This window comes from Channa argus, chromosome 19 (genome assembly GCF_033026475.1).
Source record: "Channa argus isolate prfri chromosome 19, Channa argus male v1.0, whole genome shotgun sequence".
Classification (NCBI taxonomy): Eukaryota; Metazoa; Chordata; class Actinopteri; order Anabantiformes; family Channidae; genus Channa; species Channa argus.
In genome coordinates this window covers 4,735,949-4,749,234 of record NC_090215.1, presented here as the reverse complement: position 1 = coordinate 4,749,234, position 13,286 = coordinate 4,735,949, and the positions used below count along the sequence as shown (strand labels likewise).

The 13,286-nt window shown below is 39.3% G+C and overlaps 1 protein-coding gene across 1 annotated transcript in view; it reads left to right on the top strand.

Annotated features, from left to right (window-relative positions):
- Positions 1–12,963, top strand: part of kcnh2b (potassium voltage-gated channel, subfamily H (eag-related), member 2b) — a 199,506-nt gene extending 186,543 nt beyond the window's left edge. Inside the window, exons 14-22 of the mRNA XM_067486257.1 lie at positions 1,198–1,450; positions 2,740–2,933; positions 3,147–3,249; positions 3,469–3,620; positions 3,792–3,936; positions 4,029–4,218; positions 6,465–6,570; positions 6,751–6,852; positions 7,124–12,963. Coding sequence (XP_067342358.1) covers positions 1,198–1,450; positions 2,740–2,933; positions 3,147–3,249; positions 3,469–3,620; positions 3,792–3,936; positions 4,029–4,218; positions 6,465–6,570; positions 6,751–6,852; positions 7,124–7,546 — 1,668 coding nt within the window. The 3' untranslated portion in view covers positions 7,547–12,963. The remainder of the gene's footprint in view (positions 1–1,197; positions 1,451–2,739; positions 2,934–3,146; positions 3,250–3,468; positions 3,621–3,791; positions 3,937–4,028; positions 4,219–6,464; positions 6,571–6,750; positions 6,853–7,123) is intronic.
- The last annotated feature ends 323 nt before the right edge of the window (positions 12,964–13,286 follow it).

Genomic DNA, 13,286 nt, shown 5'->3' with positions numbered 1-13,286 from the left:
AAGTGAAAAGAGGATGGAGACAAATGACTTAAGAGTGAAATGGACTGTCTGATGTAAAGAGTTGTGCCAGTGAAGGCTGAGCTAAAGAAAGTAGCTTTAAATGGATGAAAGAGAGACAAATAGAGAGGGAAGAACACAGGGTGGGGGCTTTAAGTACACTTCTGTTCTGTGCAGTCAGCCAGAAAGTTACAAGAGAAGCCCATAGCCTGTCACTCCTCTCCTGTGGCTACGGGCCTGCTAATTGTGTTGTGGTAAGCAGAGACCTGCAAAGAATTTCACACAGAGGGGCTCAAATGCAAGAAAGGGGCATCTAGTTTAAAATATTTTCCAATGTTACAATTTGTACATATGTATTTATTCATAAACATAAACATACCTATCAATATTTCCATGGTACTTTTTAATGTAACATCAGATCATTAACCAAATATATGAAAGTATTTCATGTTGTGTTTAAAAAAAAAGATATAGATATTAAAGGTTTAGCTGATGTTGAATATGTGTGTTAGAAGGGGCTCTTGAGCCCCCAGACTCACATGCTGTGCATGTGCCATAAAGTACAGTTTAAAAATATTTTTCTGTGTCTAGCAATAAATTAGGATTTTTAAAAGTGAGGATACTAGACTGCTGATGCTCAGCTCATATTTATGATGTAATGTACTTAAAACCATGCATTATTTCATGGTTAGAAACAATATGCTCTGATAAATGTTATAGCTGTCATTTTCATTTGTGAAAGGTGTATTAACAGTGAAAAACTAATATTCCATAAATGTTCATAAATAGGAACAAACATAGTAATGATATAAAGGCTGCACATTTTATTATTTCTTTTAAAAGGGTCAATAATCTGTAACATTTATCCAGCATTTGAGTCAAGTTCCTGACTTAACACATCATAGTCAGTGGCTGCTGTTAACATACATCAATACTGAAGACACATCACTGTCACTTAGTAAAATTCCTTTTCTTACCTCTTTTCCGTCTTTTTGCTTCCCCTCATCCTTCCTCCTTCACCTCACTTTATTTTCTTACACCTCTTTCCACTTGTGTGTTCCACATCTCTTCTGATCATCTTTTTGTATTTATTTTCCTTCTGTTCCCTTATCTCCTCTTCTGTACTCCTTCCTTTATTCCTTCCTTGTCCTTGTCTCTTTCCGTCTTTTCCTTCCCTATTCCATCGAACCCTCTCCACAGGTGTTGAAAGGTTTCCCAGAGTGTCTTCAGGCAGATATCTGTCTCCATCTGAACCGGACACTGCTGCAGAACTGCAAGGCTTTTAAAGGCTCTAGCAAGGGCTGCCTAAGGGCATTGGCCATGAAGTTCAAGACCACCCATGCACCCCCAGGTGACACACTGGTCCATGCAGGAGATGTCCTCACTGCCCTCTACTTCATATCCAGGGGATCCATAGAGATACTGAGAGGAGACGTGGTGGTAGCCATCTTGGGTAAATATACTGAAAGCTTTCAGCTCCTTTTATGTGTCTAGCTGAATGCGTTTACCACCTACCCCACTCCCTTATTTACTTTTAGGATATTTGAAAGTTAAAACCAGTGACAACTTCTGGATACCTGTCTCTCTCAAAGTGTAATCATTGATTCAGGCTTTAAAGTTTAAATTAAAGATTAAAATTTTACTTCTAGTATTTCAATTCAGTCTACAGCTCAGAACTCTATCGCTGGCATTTATCAGCCAGACAAAACTTAAATTTCAAAGCCCAAGTTCTTTATTGCTCCATTGCATGCAGGGTTATGCAACATGGGGTATAGAGAAAAGTGTACAGCAGCTCTACCTAAGCACCGTGAGACTTTCTCTTACAAGAGGCCTTTACAGTGTGGCATATGCTGGTAGCAACATCTACTGGTGTGGTGTGGCGTTACTTACAAAAGTTGAGATGCTTGGATGCATGCTTAGAACATCTTTACGGTGCAAATGCATTTGAAACGTGATATGCAAAAGTCTGAAAGTATTCAGGCCTCCTGACTTTTTGCACACTTGCTGTCTGTAAAATTAGTTGGAAATGAGAAAAATGTATCTACACTCAGTAACCACTAATGACAGTGAAAACATATTATTAAGTTTATGCTGAGGTCATTGGCATCAGGTACAGATTCGAGTCTCCTTGGGTTTGTATCTAGAGATGAAGGCAGTTTATCCTTTTGTTTCTCCAAGAACCTCTCGATTTTTGTCACATTAGATTCTGAGAATTTTGAGTCTCTTCTTTAAGTGTCTCCACAGATGCTCTGTGAGGTTTAAGTCTAGGTTATTGTGGAAAAGTCTTAAAAGTATCCATCCCAACCTTAGGTCTTATACATTGTAGAACAGTTTTTTTTTTGTTTTTTTTTTTTTTAAATGTCTCTGTAAATTAGTTGTGATATTTATTTTGTTTGCATAAATTTACTATTTCTCTGAACTACATGTAGATTCATAATTAATAATGGAAATATTATTCCATTACAAATTTAACAGTGCACTAATTGTGTAAAAAAGGAAGTGCTCCTAATACTTTCTGAAGTAGAAATGGAGATCGTCAGTCATCCAAGTAACGGTATCTTGAACACCTTAGATTCTTCATCATCATCAAGTCATGAAGTCTTTTAGTTGAGAAATGAAAGTTCCTCACGTACCTCAAGCAAGTACAGTTCCTTCCAAATGGCAGCGTGGAAATGCCTTTTAAAAAGCATGTTTTCATGTTAAATCTTTCTAGTTTTATCCCCGTCTTCTCTCCTTCTCTAGGAAAGAATGACATCTTTGGTGAGCCTATCAACTTGTATTCCCGACCGGGTAAATCTAACGCCGACGTGAGGGCTCTTACCTATTGCGACCTTCATAAAATCTTCAGAGAAGATGTTCTGGAGGTGCTGGACATGTATCCTGAGTTTGCAGACCACTTCTGGAATAACCTGGAAATAACCTTTAATCTCCGAGATGTGAGTTTACAACCTTGAAATAATCCGAAGGTCTCATTGAAGTAACACAAAAATCCCCCTTGAAAATGTTCCAATAATTTGTCCATTTGAATGATTGCTATACTGTTAGAGCTCTGTAAAATTAGAATTTTTTTTTTTAAATGCACATCTGTATCCACATCTTCGCAGTATTTCTACTGATAACAATGTAAAGATGGTCCTGTTTAATTTCAGACCAACATGATCCCAGGCTCTCCGAGCAGTGACGACTCCCACTGTGGGGGATTTAACAAATTACGGAGACGCAAGTTATCATTCCGGCGCCGTACAGAAAAAGGTAACTAATCTTCTATGGTTCATATTTCATTTAACTTGTTATTAATCACTAAGTTAAAAAACAGTCAGTTATTAGATGTTTGAAGTGTTGAAGAAATACAACTTTCCTGTAAATTATTTTCCTGACAGTCCGTCCCCATTAGTCAATTTTAAAAAGTTGGTCCTGATCCAGCAGGACTGATTACACTCTCTATATTAATTATTCATCAACTCTGTGCAGATGATGCAGATGCTGGAGAAATTAAAAAGTCCCGTAAGTCTATGAGACGCAGACAGAGGGAAACAGCCAACAACCAAAAACAAGATGAAGCATCTAAGAGACAGTGGGAGACACATCGAAGCTCTGTGTCTTCTCACTCCAGTGGTGATGAGGTAGAACTCCAGTCGTTTTACTAATAAATTATCAATTAAAAGTGCCTCTAACACTCAAAGTAATTTTTTTGTGGTGGATGTTCTCGTCCACCATTTAATATGCTGACCTAAGTGCAAAACAATCCCTTTGTGACATAAAAACTGAATTTAATGCCCTGGATTGACTTACAGGGTGACGAGCCGGTCATCTCTGGCCTGAGCCCGGCTAGTGCAATGCTAGCCATCCCACAGGCTCAGGCCACACCCAGGAACTTCACTGAAAACACTGACGGTGATGCTGATCCGAAGACTGGGAACACCTGCAATGCTTTGTCAGGTAAAAAAAAAAAAATTACAATAATGTCCTTCTGAATTGTACAGTGATGCCTGCACAATGTTTAAGCCCCCTCCTGGTATCTCCTCCAACAGGTGCATTCTCAGGTGTGTCTAACATCTTTAGTTTCTGGGGGGAGAGTCGGGGGGGTGGTCAGTACCAGGAAGTTCCTAGCTGCAGCCTGGCCTCTCCGCCACCTCTAAACACGCCACTGCACAGCCTGAGCCGCCAGCAACGCAACCAGCTGGACACGCGCCTGGATCTGCTGCAGAAACAGCTCAACAGGCAAGACTGGCTAAAAGTCCGAGCTTTGTCGCATGCTACAGTTTTGGTCTTTGATTTACTTATTTTTACCTTATCACTAATTGTGTGACTTGGTGTGGAAACATGAACAAACCGTTTATAATGAGATGGCCTCAGTAAGCAAACTGAAACTAAAAGCACTATGTTACGGTTAAAATAAGTATTTTAGCAAGGACCCAAGTAAGGAGACGGCAAGAGGAGGCATTTAGAAAAGGGTATTTAAAAAGACACAGGAGGGTTTAACAACTAAAAATCACTCCACAGGAGGACGGTAAAGAACTTAGTGAACTAAAGGTAACGAAACAACAAACTAAACACATACAGGGTAAACGACAGACTATTACAGCTACACAAACAACGGGGTGCAAACATACAAGACTGACACAAGGTAGAGTACATTCAGGGACCAGACTAGACCTTAACTAATCATAATAAACAGGTAAAAGATAACTTAACAGGGACTAATGAACTAAACAGAAACAGACAGACGGGAATAAAAACAAACTAAACTAGAGGCAGTGGGAAATTAACGGGGATAACTAATGCAGGGAGCAGGGGAAGATAAACTAATGCAAAATGTAACAAAAGAGAACCAAACCATATAACAAGAAATAACCACATAAGTAAAGACCAAACCATAGACCAAAACCTTGACAGAGTCTGGACGGGGATAAAACAGGAAACAAACTTGTGTAGAATTCAAACAGGGCATCTACACACATGCTACAAACTGGCAGAGAACAGTGGGGAGAGCAGGGTGTAAAAGAACACGGGAACAGGTGAAAAAATCAGGACAAAACGAGGAAGGTAAAGACAAACAAACTCACAGGAAGAGACACAGGAGGATCAACAAAATAAAAGCCAAAAACAGGAAATAAAGCTAAACAACAAAACACGGGGACAGTACTGTGACACACTAATGATATAAAGACACAGAATTTTGAGTTAGATTTGATGTACACATATTTATTTTGGTCATGCAAGATCATAAGACTAAAGATCAAATAAGTAAGTTCACATAACTTTTGTGACTTACAGATGATATTTAGCTTACTGTTTAACAAAACACTTTACTTTCCCTTGTTACAATTTATACTATGAACAGATGGTTTCATCATTTTAAGTGCCACTGAACCACTTGGTGAATAAGCTGACCTGAACTGAAATAGAATTAAAAGAACTGTATCCCAAGAGCAACGTTTTACATCTCATCTACTTCTGAAGAGAGAATTGTCTCTTTTCCACGATAGAAGAGTGAAGTTTGTCCCTGTAGCCTTTACTGTAGATGGATGGAGCTCTCGTTGAGATCGCAGGCTCTGTGTCTTTGTGCCGGGATATAGCTATAAAGCCAGCTGCGCCTCTGGCTGAATGCTCAGTCTTTTAACGCATGATTGACTAGATGCCTCACAGGATGTGTCACTCTGCTGGAATTTGAATAATAGCAGTACGTAAGGAGAGAAGCACTGAAAACATCTGCACATATGGCAAAGTCTCTGTTATGGAGCTCAGAAAGTTGAACAGAGCCTTGGAGATCAACAAAATGAGTCCTAATTAACTCAGCGTTGTCCTCAAATAGAACCCAGCAGACATAAATAAAAATATATGTCTCGTATATGTGTACACCACCCATTAATCTAATTCTGCGGTGTGTCTGTGCACAGTGATGCTAGTTAACTAAAAATATAAAAATTAAACTTTGTTGACTCCTGTGGGGAAAACATTTCTTACAGGAGCAAAAGTAAAGAAGAAGTTTGGGACTGTTAGATGCTGTATAAGCATTACAAAGTTTAAAAAGGTATTTTAATTCAAATAGAAAGTCTATGTAAAATGTGGACATAGATATAAAATATTCATAAAATATTATAAAATATTAATTTTTGTATGCAAATTAATTCATACTCATTAATATGATTCTACACACTTCCCTGAGAATGGGGGACATGATGACTTTAAAGTACAAGCTAGGTGTCTCACACCAGATGCTGTTGACCTATCATACAAATTTGTTTACCTTGAGATGATCTATCATATCACATATTTATTTTATTTTAGTTTTTAAATTCCAGTAATTAACTTAATGTTAATGAGTCCTTCTGTATTGTAAGCAGGGTAAATTATGGACAAACCTTTATGCCCAAGGTAATGTCTGCAGAAAATAATTAAAATCTAAATATCACTTCTATGTAGCAATGAACAGGTGATTATTGTCTGCTACATGTTGTTTGTAGGTTGGAGAGTCGCATGTCGACTGACATTGGAGCAATCATGCAGCTGCTGCAGAGACAGATGTCCCTGGTTCCTCCAGCCTACAGCGCTGTCTCATCACCCCCTCAGGTAACACCGAGCTAGAACCGTGGTACCTTCTGTCACAGGACGTCTTTGTGCATTACCCAAAGACCTTATGGCAGGAGGCAGGATGGAGGAAAAATGTGTATTTCTTTTGTTATTATTAAATACTGACGAAAGCAGAGGGCTTCACTTCGTGCATATAATTCATTTTCTTTTCCTCTGCAGGTCTCACCCTACCCTGGTCCCGGTCCAGGACCGGGGCCAGGAGAGAGACTGGTTCAGCCTGCTACACCATTGGAGACAGACACACTGACATCTTTATCACAGGTTAAACACATGTAGCCACACAGTTATTGCTTTTGCAAACTATAGTGACATTTAACAGTTAGATTAGAGTAATTCTTAAATGTTGTATGGTTGCGGATTCCACTTAAAAACCATATTATTTTTAACTGACTGCGAACTACTGGAGTATTTATATGTTTAATATCTATTACAATATAATTTAAACAAACAATAAAATGTATTTATCATTTTCGGAATATTCGGAAAGTATCATCCAAGATGTCACATCGGCTTTTGATTTCTTAAATTGCAGATCTTGGATTCCCAGGATTTTGAGGAGTTCCCAGCCAAGCCTCTTGACTCAACGCAGCACAAAGACTCTTCCCTGGTCAACACCAGCCAGAGCCAGCTCGCCCCTTCTGGACTAAACACTCTGGGGCAGCATCTAGAGCTGGAGCTGGGACTAGGGACAAAGGCTGGGGTCCTTTCAGGGCCAGTGGTCGGTTCAGGTTTAAAGCTGGAGTCAGAGAACGGGGCAGCAGTGGGCTCAAGTCAAGAAGCAGGGTTAGACTTTAGTTCAGAGGGATGCTTTGGGGCTGGGTTTGGGGCATCGGCTGGATCAGGAACATCTCCTCTGGATCCTGATACCCAAAGGAGGCTGTCCCTTCAAGAACCACAGACACCTCTGGATTTACGGACACCAGAGAGACATAGCTCCGACCCAGGGGGGAGCTAAGAACTGTGTGATGGAGGAGCGTGGGATAGAGCGAGAGGATTACAGAGAGAGAATGAGAGTGGTGTATTTTCATCCTGCAGTTCCTCCTGTTTGATCTGGTCCAGATGGCCATCAGGAGGCACCTACTACACCTACCACCAAAACCCTTTAGAGTGCTCAGCTCCTGTCTCTTCACTGTCAACCTCACATGTACAGACGCAGCTCAGAGAGCATGAAGCAGGGTGGATGGGGGAGTTCACTGAAAGGGCTGGAGCCTCTCTCCTTCACGCGCCCCTCTTCTCCTCATGATACAGCTGGAGCTTTCTGAACTGAACCTTTCTGAACCTTTAACCAAAACCACACAGGGAGCAGGAGGAAACTCTGTCTCTTGATGAACACATTCTAGGTCAACCTGGATCAGTCTGGTCTGCACCTCTCTGTCATCCACTAAGGGCGACACACCTTCACACACACACACACACACACACACACACACACACGAACGGCTGAACCTGTAGAAGAATCCCTTTACTGCTGTATCCATTGTTGGATGACTGAAATGAACAAGCAAAGACAACATCGGATAGAATAATGACGAAACAAGTAGCCATTTACGTCTTGCACTGAAAATCCTATTGATATAATAATTATGCTATTCTTTATGTCCGTGGAGCTTCCGATAAACTCACTGACTGGTTGTTAATAGTAGTGTTAGCTGGCCTAACAGGAAAACTGCTGTCCCATTTTGTTGTTGGTTCCTTCCCTCTGCCGTCCTGCCCCAAGAGGTGGAGCTACCCCCGCCCCTCCAAGAGCACACTGGATTAGCTGGTTTGCACCTCAGCGGTGGGAACTGGAGGGTTAAAAGCCATGAATTTTTCTTGATGAACATATCAGCTGCCCTGTCATAAACATGTACAGATTAGCTAGTGAGTGAAGAACATGTGGCTTAGGCAGCGTCTCACACAGGTAAACTGGCAAACTTACAGGTTTACCACGAGAAGAGTTCACCAAAAACCGCTAATTAACATCCAAACAAATGGAAATCCCAGCTTACAATTTTTTTTAAATGATGGTTGTTGACTTTTTAGAGAAACGGGGAATAGGAAGTCAGCAGTGACATGATACGAGCATGTTTAGATTTCAAACAGAGAATCAAAGCATGTGCATAAAGGAAAAACAGTAACATGATTATAGTTTTTCATAGTTGAATTTGCTACCTCAGATTTCATCCGTCCTTACTTTGTGTCACCTGAGTAAACACCCAAAATGCTTTTAACTTGTACATACAAGTCTGTCATGTGATATACAAGTTTGCCAGTTTACGACGACCAGCCGAATGCGCCATTATTCTATGTACAGTACAATATGCAAACACTGGCAAGAAAGGATGAGTGAGCATGCTTTAATCTATTTATGTGTGTGAGGAGCATTTATGTCTTACATTACGCAGAGCACGGCTTCACATACTGTAGAGGATCACTGGATTTCATTGTTGGGATAAATTATTTTTCTTCTTTTCCACTCCCATTATTTTTAATGGCCTTTTTATTTAAAAAACAGCACAAATAAAAACCCTTTACAATGTAGATATAAAAATACACAAGTTCAACTTATGATTTTGTTAAAGAGTCTTCAAGACTTCAGTACTCGAAAAGTTAAATTGCACATTGCCACCAGCTGTTTGGAAATAATTTAATCATTTATTTTTCATTTTCTGCAGATGCTTGTGATGAACTGGTAGCAGGCCACTGCCACACTAACAGATCTCCAGCATATGGTGATTACTACTGTATTGTTAACCAAGATGTAAACACTTACATAAGAAATGCAGCATGTTATGTAGAGAGGCAACACATCTCACTACACTGTCCACAATGATGGCAGTTTACAGTTTAAAGATAACACTTAGTTGTTTCCAGGGTGACTTTTCCACTTTGCTGCTAATGGTTCTAGGCTGGGATGTGCATGCACAGTATATGAGTGCTAGTAAATATCCATTTTGATTCTCTCAATTATTAAGATATCTATCTGCCTTTAGCTGAACAACTCATTCCTATGGCGTCATAAGGAGGAGCTCTTCACCTCTGATGATGTCATCTGGTGGCTCATACTTCAGAGGTTATAGCTCTTAGTCAGCCAAGGAGATATCCAAATGACACCATCTGAACTGAAGAACATCCCCAGATCAAGTCATTTATGTCATCTGGAAGACAGTTTTTAGCCAGAGAGGTATTTTAACACTTGGAAGGCAGAAGGAGGTTTCATACAATTCATGTACGTGTTTTCCCTAATCTAAAACCATTTCCATATAGTCCAAACGTTATGGCTGCTCAGGTTTTATTTGCCAATTGCAGAATTTGTATTTAGTCTGCCTTCTAAGTGCTACAGGACTTCCAGTAGACGCAGAACATGACTCCTAAACAGCTGATTAAACCAAGAGAAGTAATTGGGCAAGAAATCTCCGGTACCAAGTTTTGATACGTTTTCCAACAAAACATCTGACAGTCAGATGTGCAACACTTGACAAGGTACAAGTCTATCTTGTGCATTTAAGGAGATGTGTAGTGGTGCTACTGTTAAGATGATGTAAGGGCCTAGTCTGGAGTTGACCCAGATACCTCAGGGCAGGTGGAGATGCACAGACTAATACACAGGAGAGGTGTAATGATTTCCCCTTAAGGTGGAGCTAAACTACAGTGAGTTTGTTTTTGTTTTCACGAGTGACAGTTTTCATCATTTACTGTATCAATTCTATTTTTGTTTGTGTTAAGGTCTCAAGAGGAAGGAAAATAAAAACCCATGACATTTCTGAATTGTCTTCCCTGTTAAAAACTTACAAAGACCAACCCTTTCATTTCCTGTCCCACACAATGAGGAGTCATAACAGAAGAAGGAATGTCTGTTAAATTGCAATAGTCCTTTAAACGGTTAAGGTTTGTAGCAGCTTAAGCACATCCATTAAGTTCAAGGTCGATTTTTTTAAACTGCAGCTGTTTATAAAAGACTCAGGAAAGTGTATTATTGTCAAGGGGTCCTTCTCCTTTTGTCTCAGAAGTCAAAACCAACCAATGAGAAAAGCATGTAAACGTTCTAAACCTTAGTGTGGTAGAAATTTCCCTTTAACGCAGAATTTTAAAAGATTGTATTTTGCTGCTCGCTGGTTTAAGCTATTTAAATAATTTATTTGTTTATAGGATTATGGTGTTTGTGGATTGTACATACTAAGATTTCTCACCTTGTGTTCATAAACAGCTTATTTGCTGGAGCAAATGATGGCTTCCTGTGTAAACGCATCTCTTCCCCACATTTCCCTGGTCTTTGCTCATAATCCTGTAATTTACACCACTCTGAATACTACTATTCTAAATAACTTGGGCATAAGTGCTTGGTGAAAGGTTACACATTAGAAATAATCTTTTTGAGAAATGAACTATTTAATACCCAAAAGCAGATAAAGCTACATTTAGCACATATTGTGCACGAGGGACATGTGCAGTAATCAGACTGTGTGGCTGTAATGTTCACTATAGGGTGCACTTGCGTTTAAAACCAAAGTGAGAGAATGTTGGAACAAATGATCACTGTTAACAGTTAAATGCAGCTGGATTATCTTTGGAGACATGGCTTGAAATTGAGACTCTTCTTGAAAAGGGGTCCAGCTGCTTTCACATGAATGGTGATTGGCACCAGGAGCAAGGCCCCTAATAAACCAGCCAGTGAAGCAAGCGTTACATGAGGTTACAAGAAGTTCTTTACTCGTGATTTGTTTAATTTATTGTTGTTGTTGTTTTTGTGAAGTGTAGAGCTGAGGTACTGACTTTTACAAGTGGGCTCTTCTTGCCATCTCGCGTACTGTAGCGGGTGTTTTTGTTAGTGTTCAATAACAGTCACCTAGTGGCCTGAACTGTATCTTTACATCCAGAACTATGACCTCAAAACTAGAATGTGGTTGTTGTCAACTCTTCTTCTCTGACCTTGTATGTGACAGTACGCCTTAGTGGAATATTCAGTGCTATAGAATACATTTATGTAATGCATACTGCATATTATAACAGTTAGAAGGTGCACTTTTCCAAAAACAAATCCGTGGGTGGGGTGGAGTGATGGGGTCGAGAAGGCTAGAGATTTGTTGTCCTTTCCATTTTGACAAAAATATAAAGAGTCACCTTAGACACACTCACACACACCTTCCTTAATGGCTCTTCCATACCGCTGAGCTTTTTCTTTTTCAGCTCGGTTCCACTTTGTATGAGCGCTGGCAGACTTTGGTCCTGCATTTGTAGATACTTTAAGCACTTCGGGGGGGGGGGTTTACACAACACTGGATCTTCTCTGTCACTCTTTGCCTGTAAATATGAACTTATACTACTTGTAAAGGAATTGAACTCTTTTGGCACTCGTATAGCCAGCACTATGCAGAAACCGAAACCATTTTTTTGGCATGCTTTGAAATGCAGAATACTATAGAGGAAAATATACTACATAAACAAAGTCTGCTCTAATTTCTTATTAAAATAATCACTTCAATGAAAAAAAAAAGACGTTGATAGAGCTGTACATGGTAAAAAAACAATGGATGAAACAAGGATTCTAGGTTATAATGATAATGAAGCTAAAGACTTTAAATATTGTGCACATTTTTACTTGCATGCTGCACAAACAATTTGAGAGGGTTTGACGTGTAAAGCAGCTGATTTTTGCTGTATGCTTGCAAACTGTGTGTAGAGTGAAACACTGAATTCTTTCGGGTTACGGGAGATTGATAGCGAAGAATGGGGTACTGAATAGTTGCAACTATAGTGAATCTAGATTATACAATATTATATTGTATATTTGTATCTTTAGTTGCAAACCACTGTAATGCAGAGATGCATGTGTGGCAGTCCTGGACAGAATTGTCTGTTTGCATAATATCAAGGACTGCTTGATTTAATCTTCTTTAGGCTGTGATTTCCTGTCTGCTTTGGAAGTTAAATCAAGTGCATCTAAATTCTTGCTTCTGCTCAGTTGGGGCTGACTACGTTCTGAAAAATAACTTTTATCATTACATCTAAGTGCAGTTTTTGACCACATTACTTTCTTTTCAGTGCATAGAGTGTTAATATCTGTTAGTAATAGCATATCTTTAACACAATTTGCTGAAAAGTATAAGGTTGTTCCTCAAAATCTGTCACAAATGTTTGGAAAATAGCAGCTCTTTGTAATTGTGTGCACCCTATGGCAGCTCCTGGAAAAAAAAAGAGCTGATCATAGTATCAATGGATTGGCCAATGGATTATTTCTGGAAGATAATAAAACATTATTCATATCAAATGTTGAAGAAAGTAGAGGGAAATGGTGAAGCTCCAGGTTCTGATTGTATGGTTGCATTATCAGTGGTTGAACTTTATAAAATTTCAAAATATTTCTTTCAATAAACTTCTTTGAAAGCAAAACCACCACGGCTGGAATGATTATTCTGACTCCTAATGGGTTTGTCTTTAAAAAGGCTGTAACGTTTGTAATTGTGAAAATGTATTTCTTTCCATGTTTCCCAAGAACCAGATTATCTTTGTGAACTTTTACTGAAACAAAGTGAGGACAGATTACAAGACACTGAACCTCAACGGCCATAATCAGTCACTAAAGGGCCACTCGACACATCTTACACGTTTTTGTATCTGTTTTGGGGGGTTTACCTTAACTTGGAAGTCATTCTGTTGGCCTATCATAAAATCTGTCCTTTGCACATACAATACACAATAATTTTAGCCCAATGTAT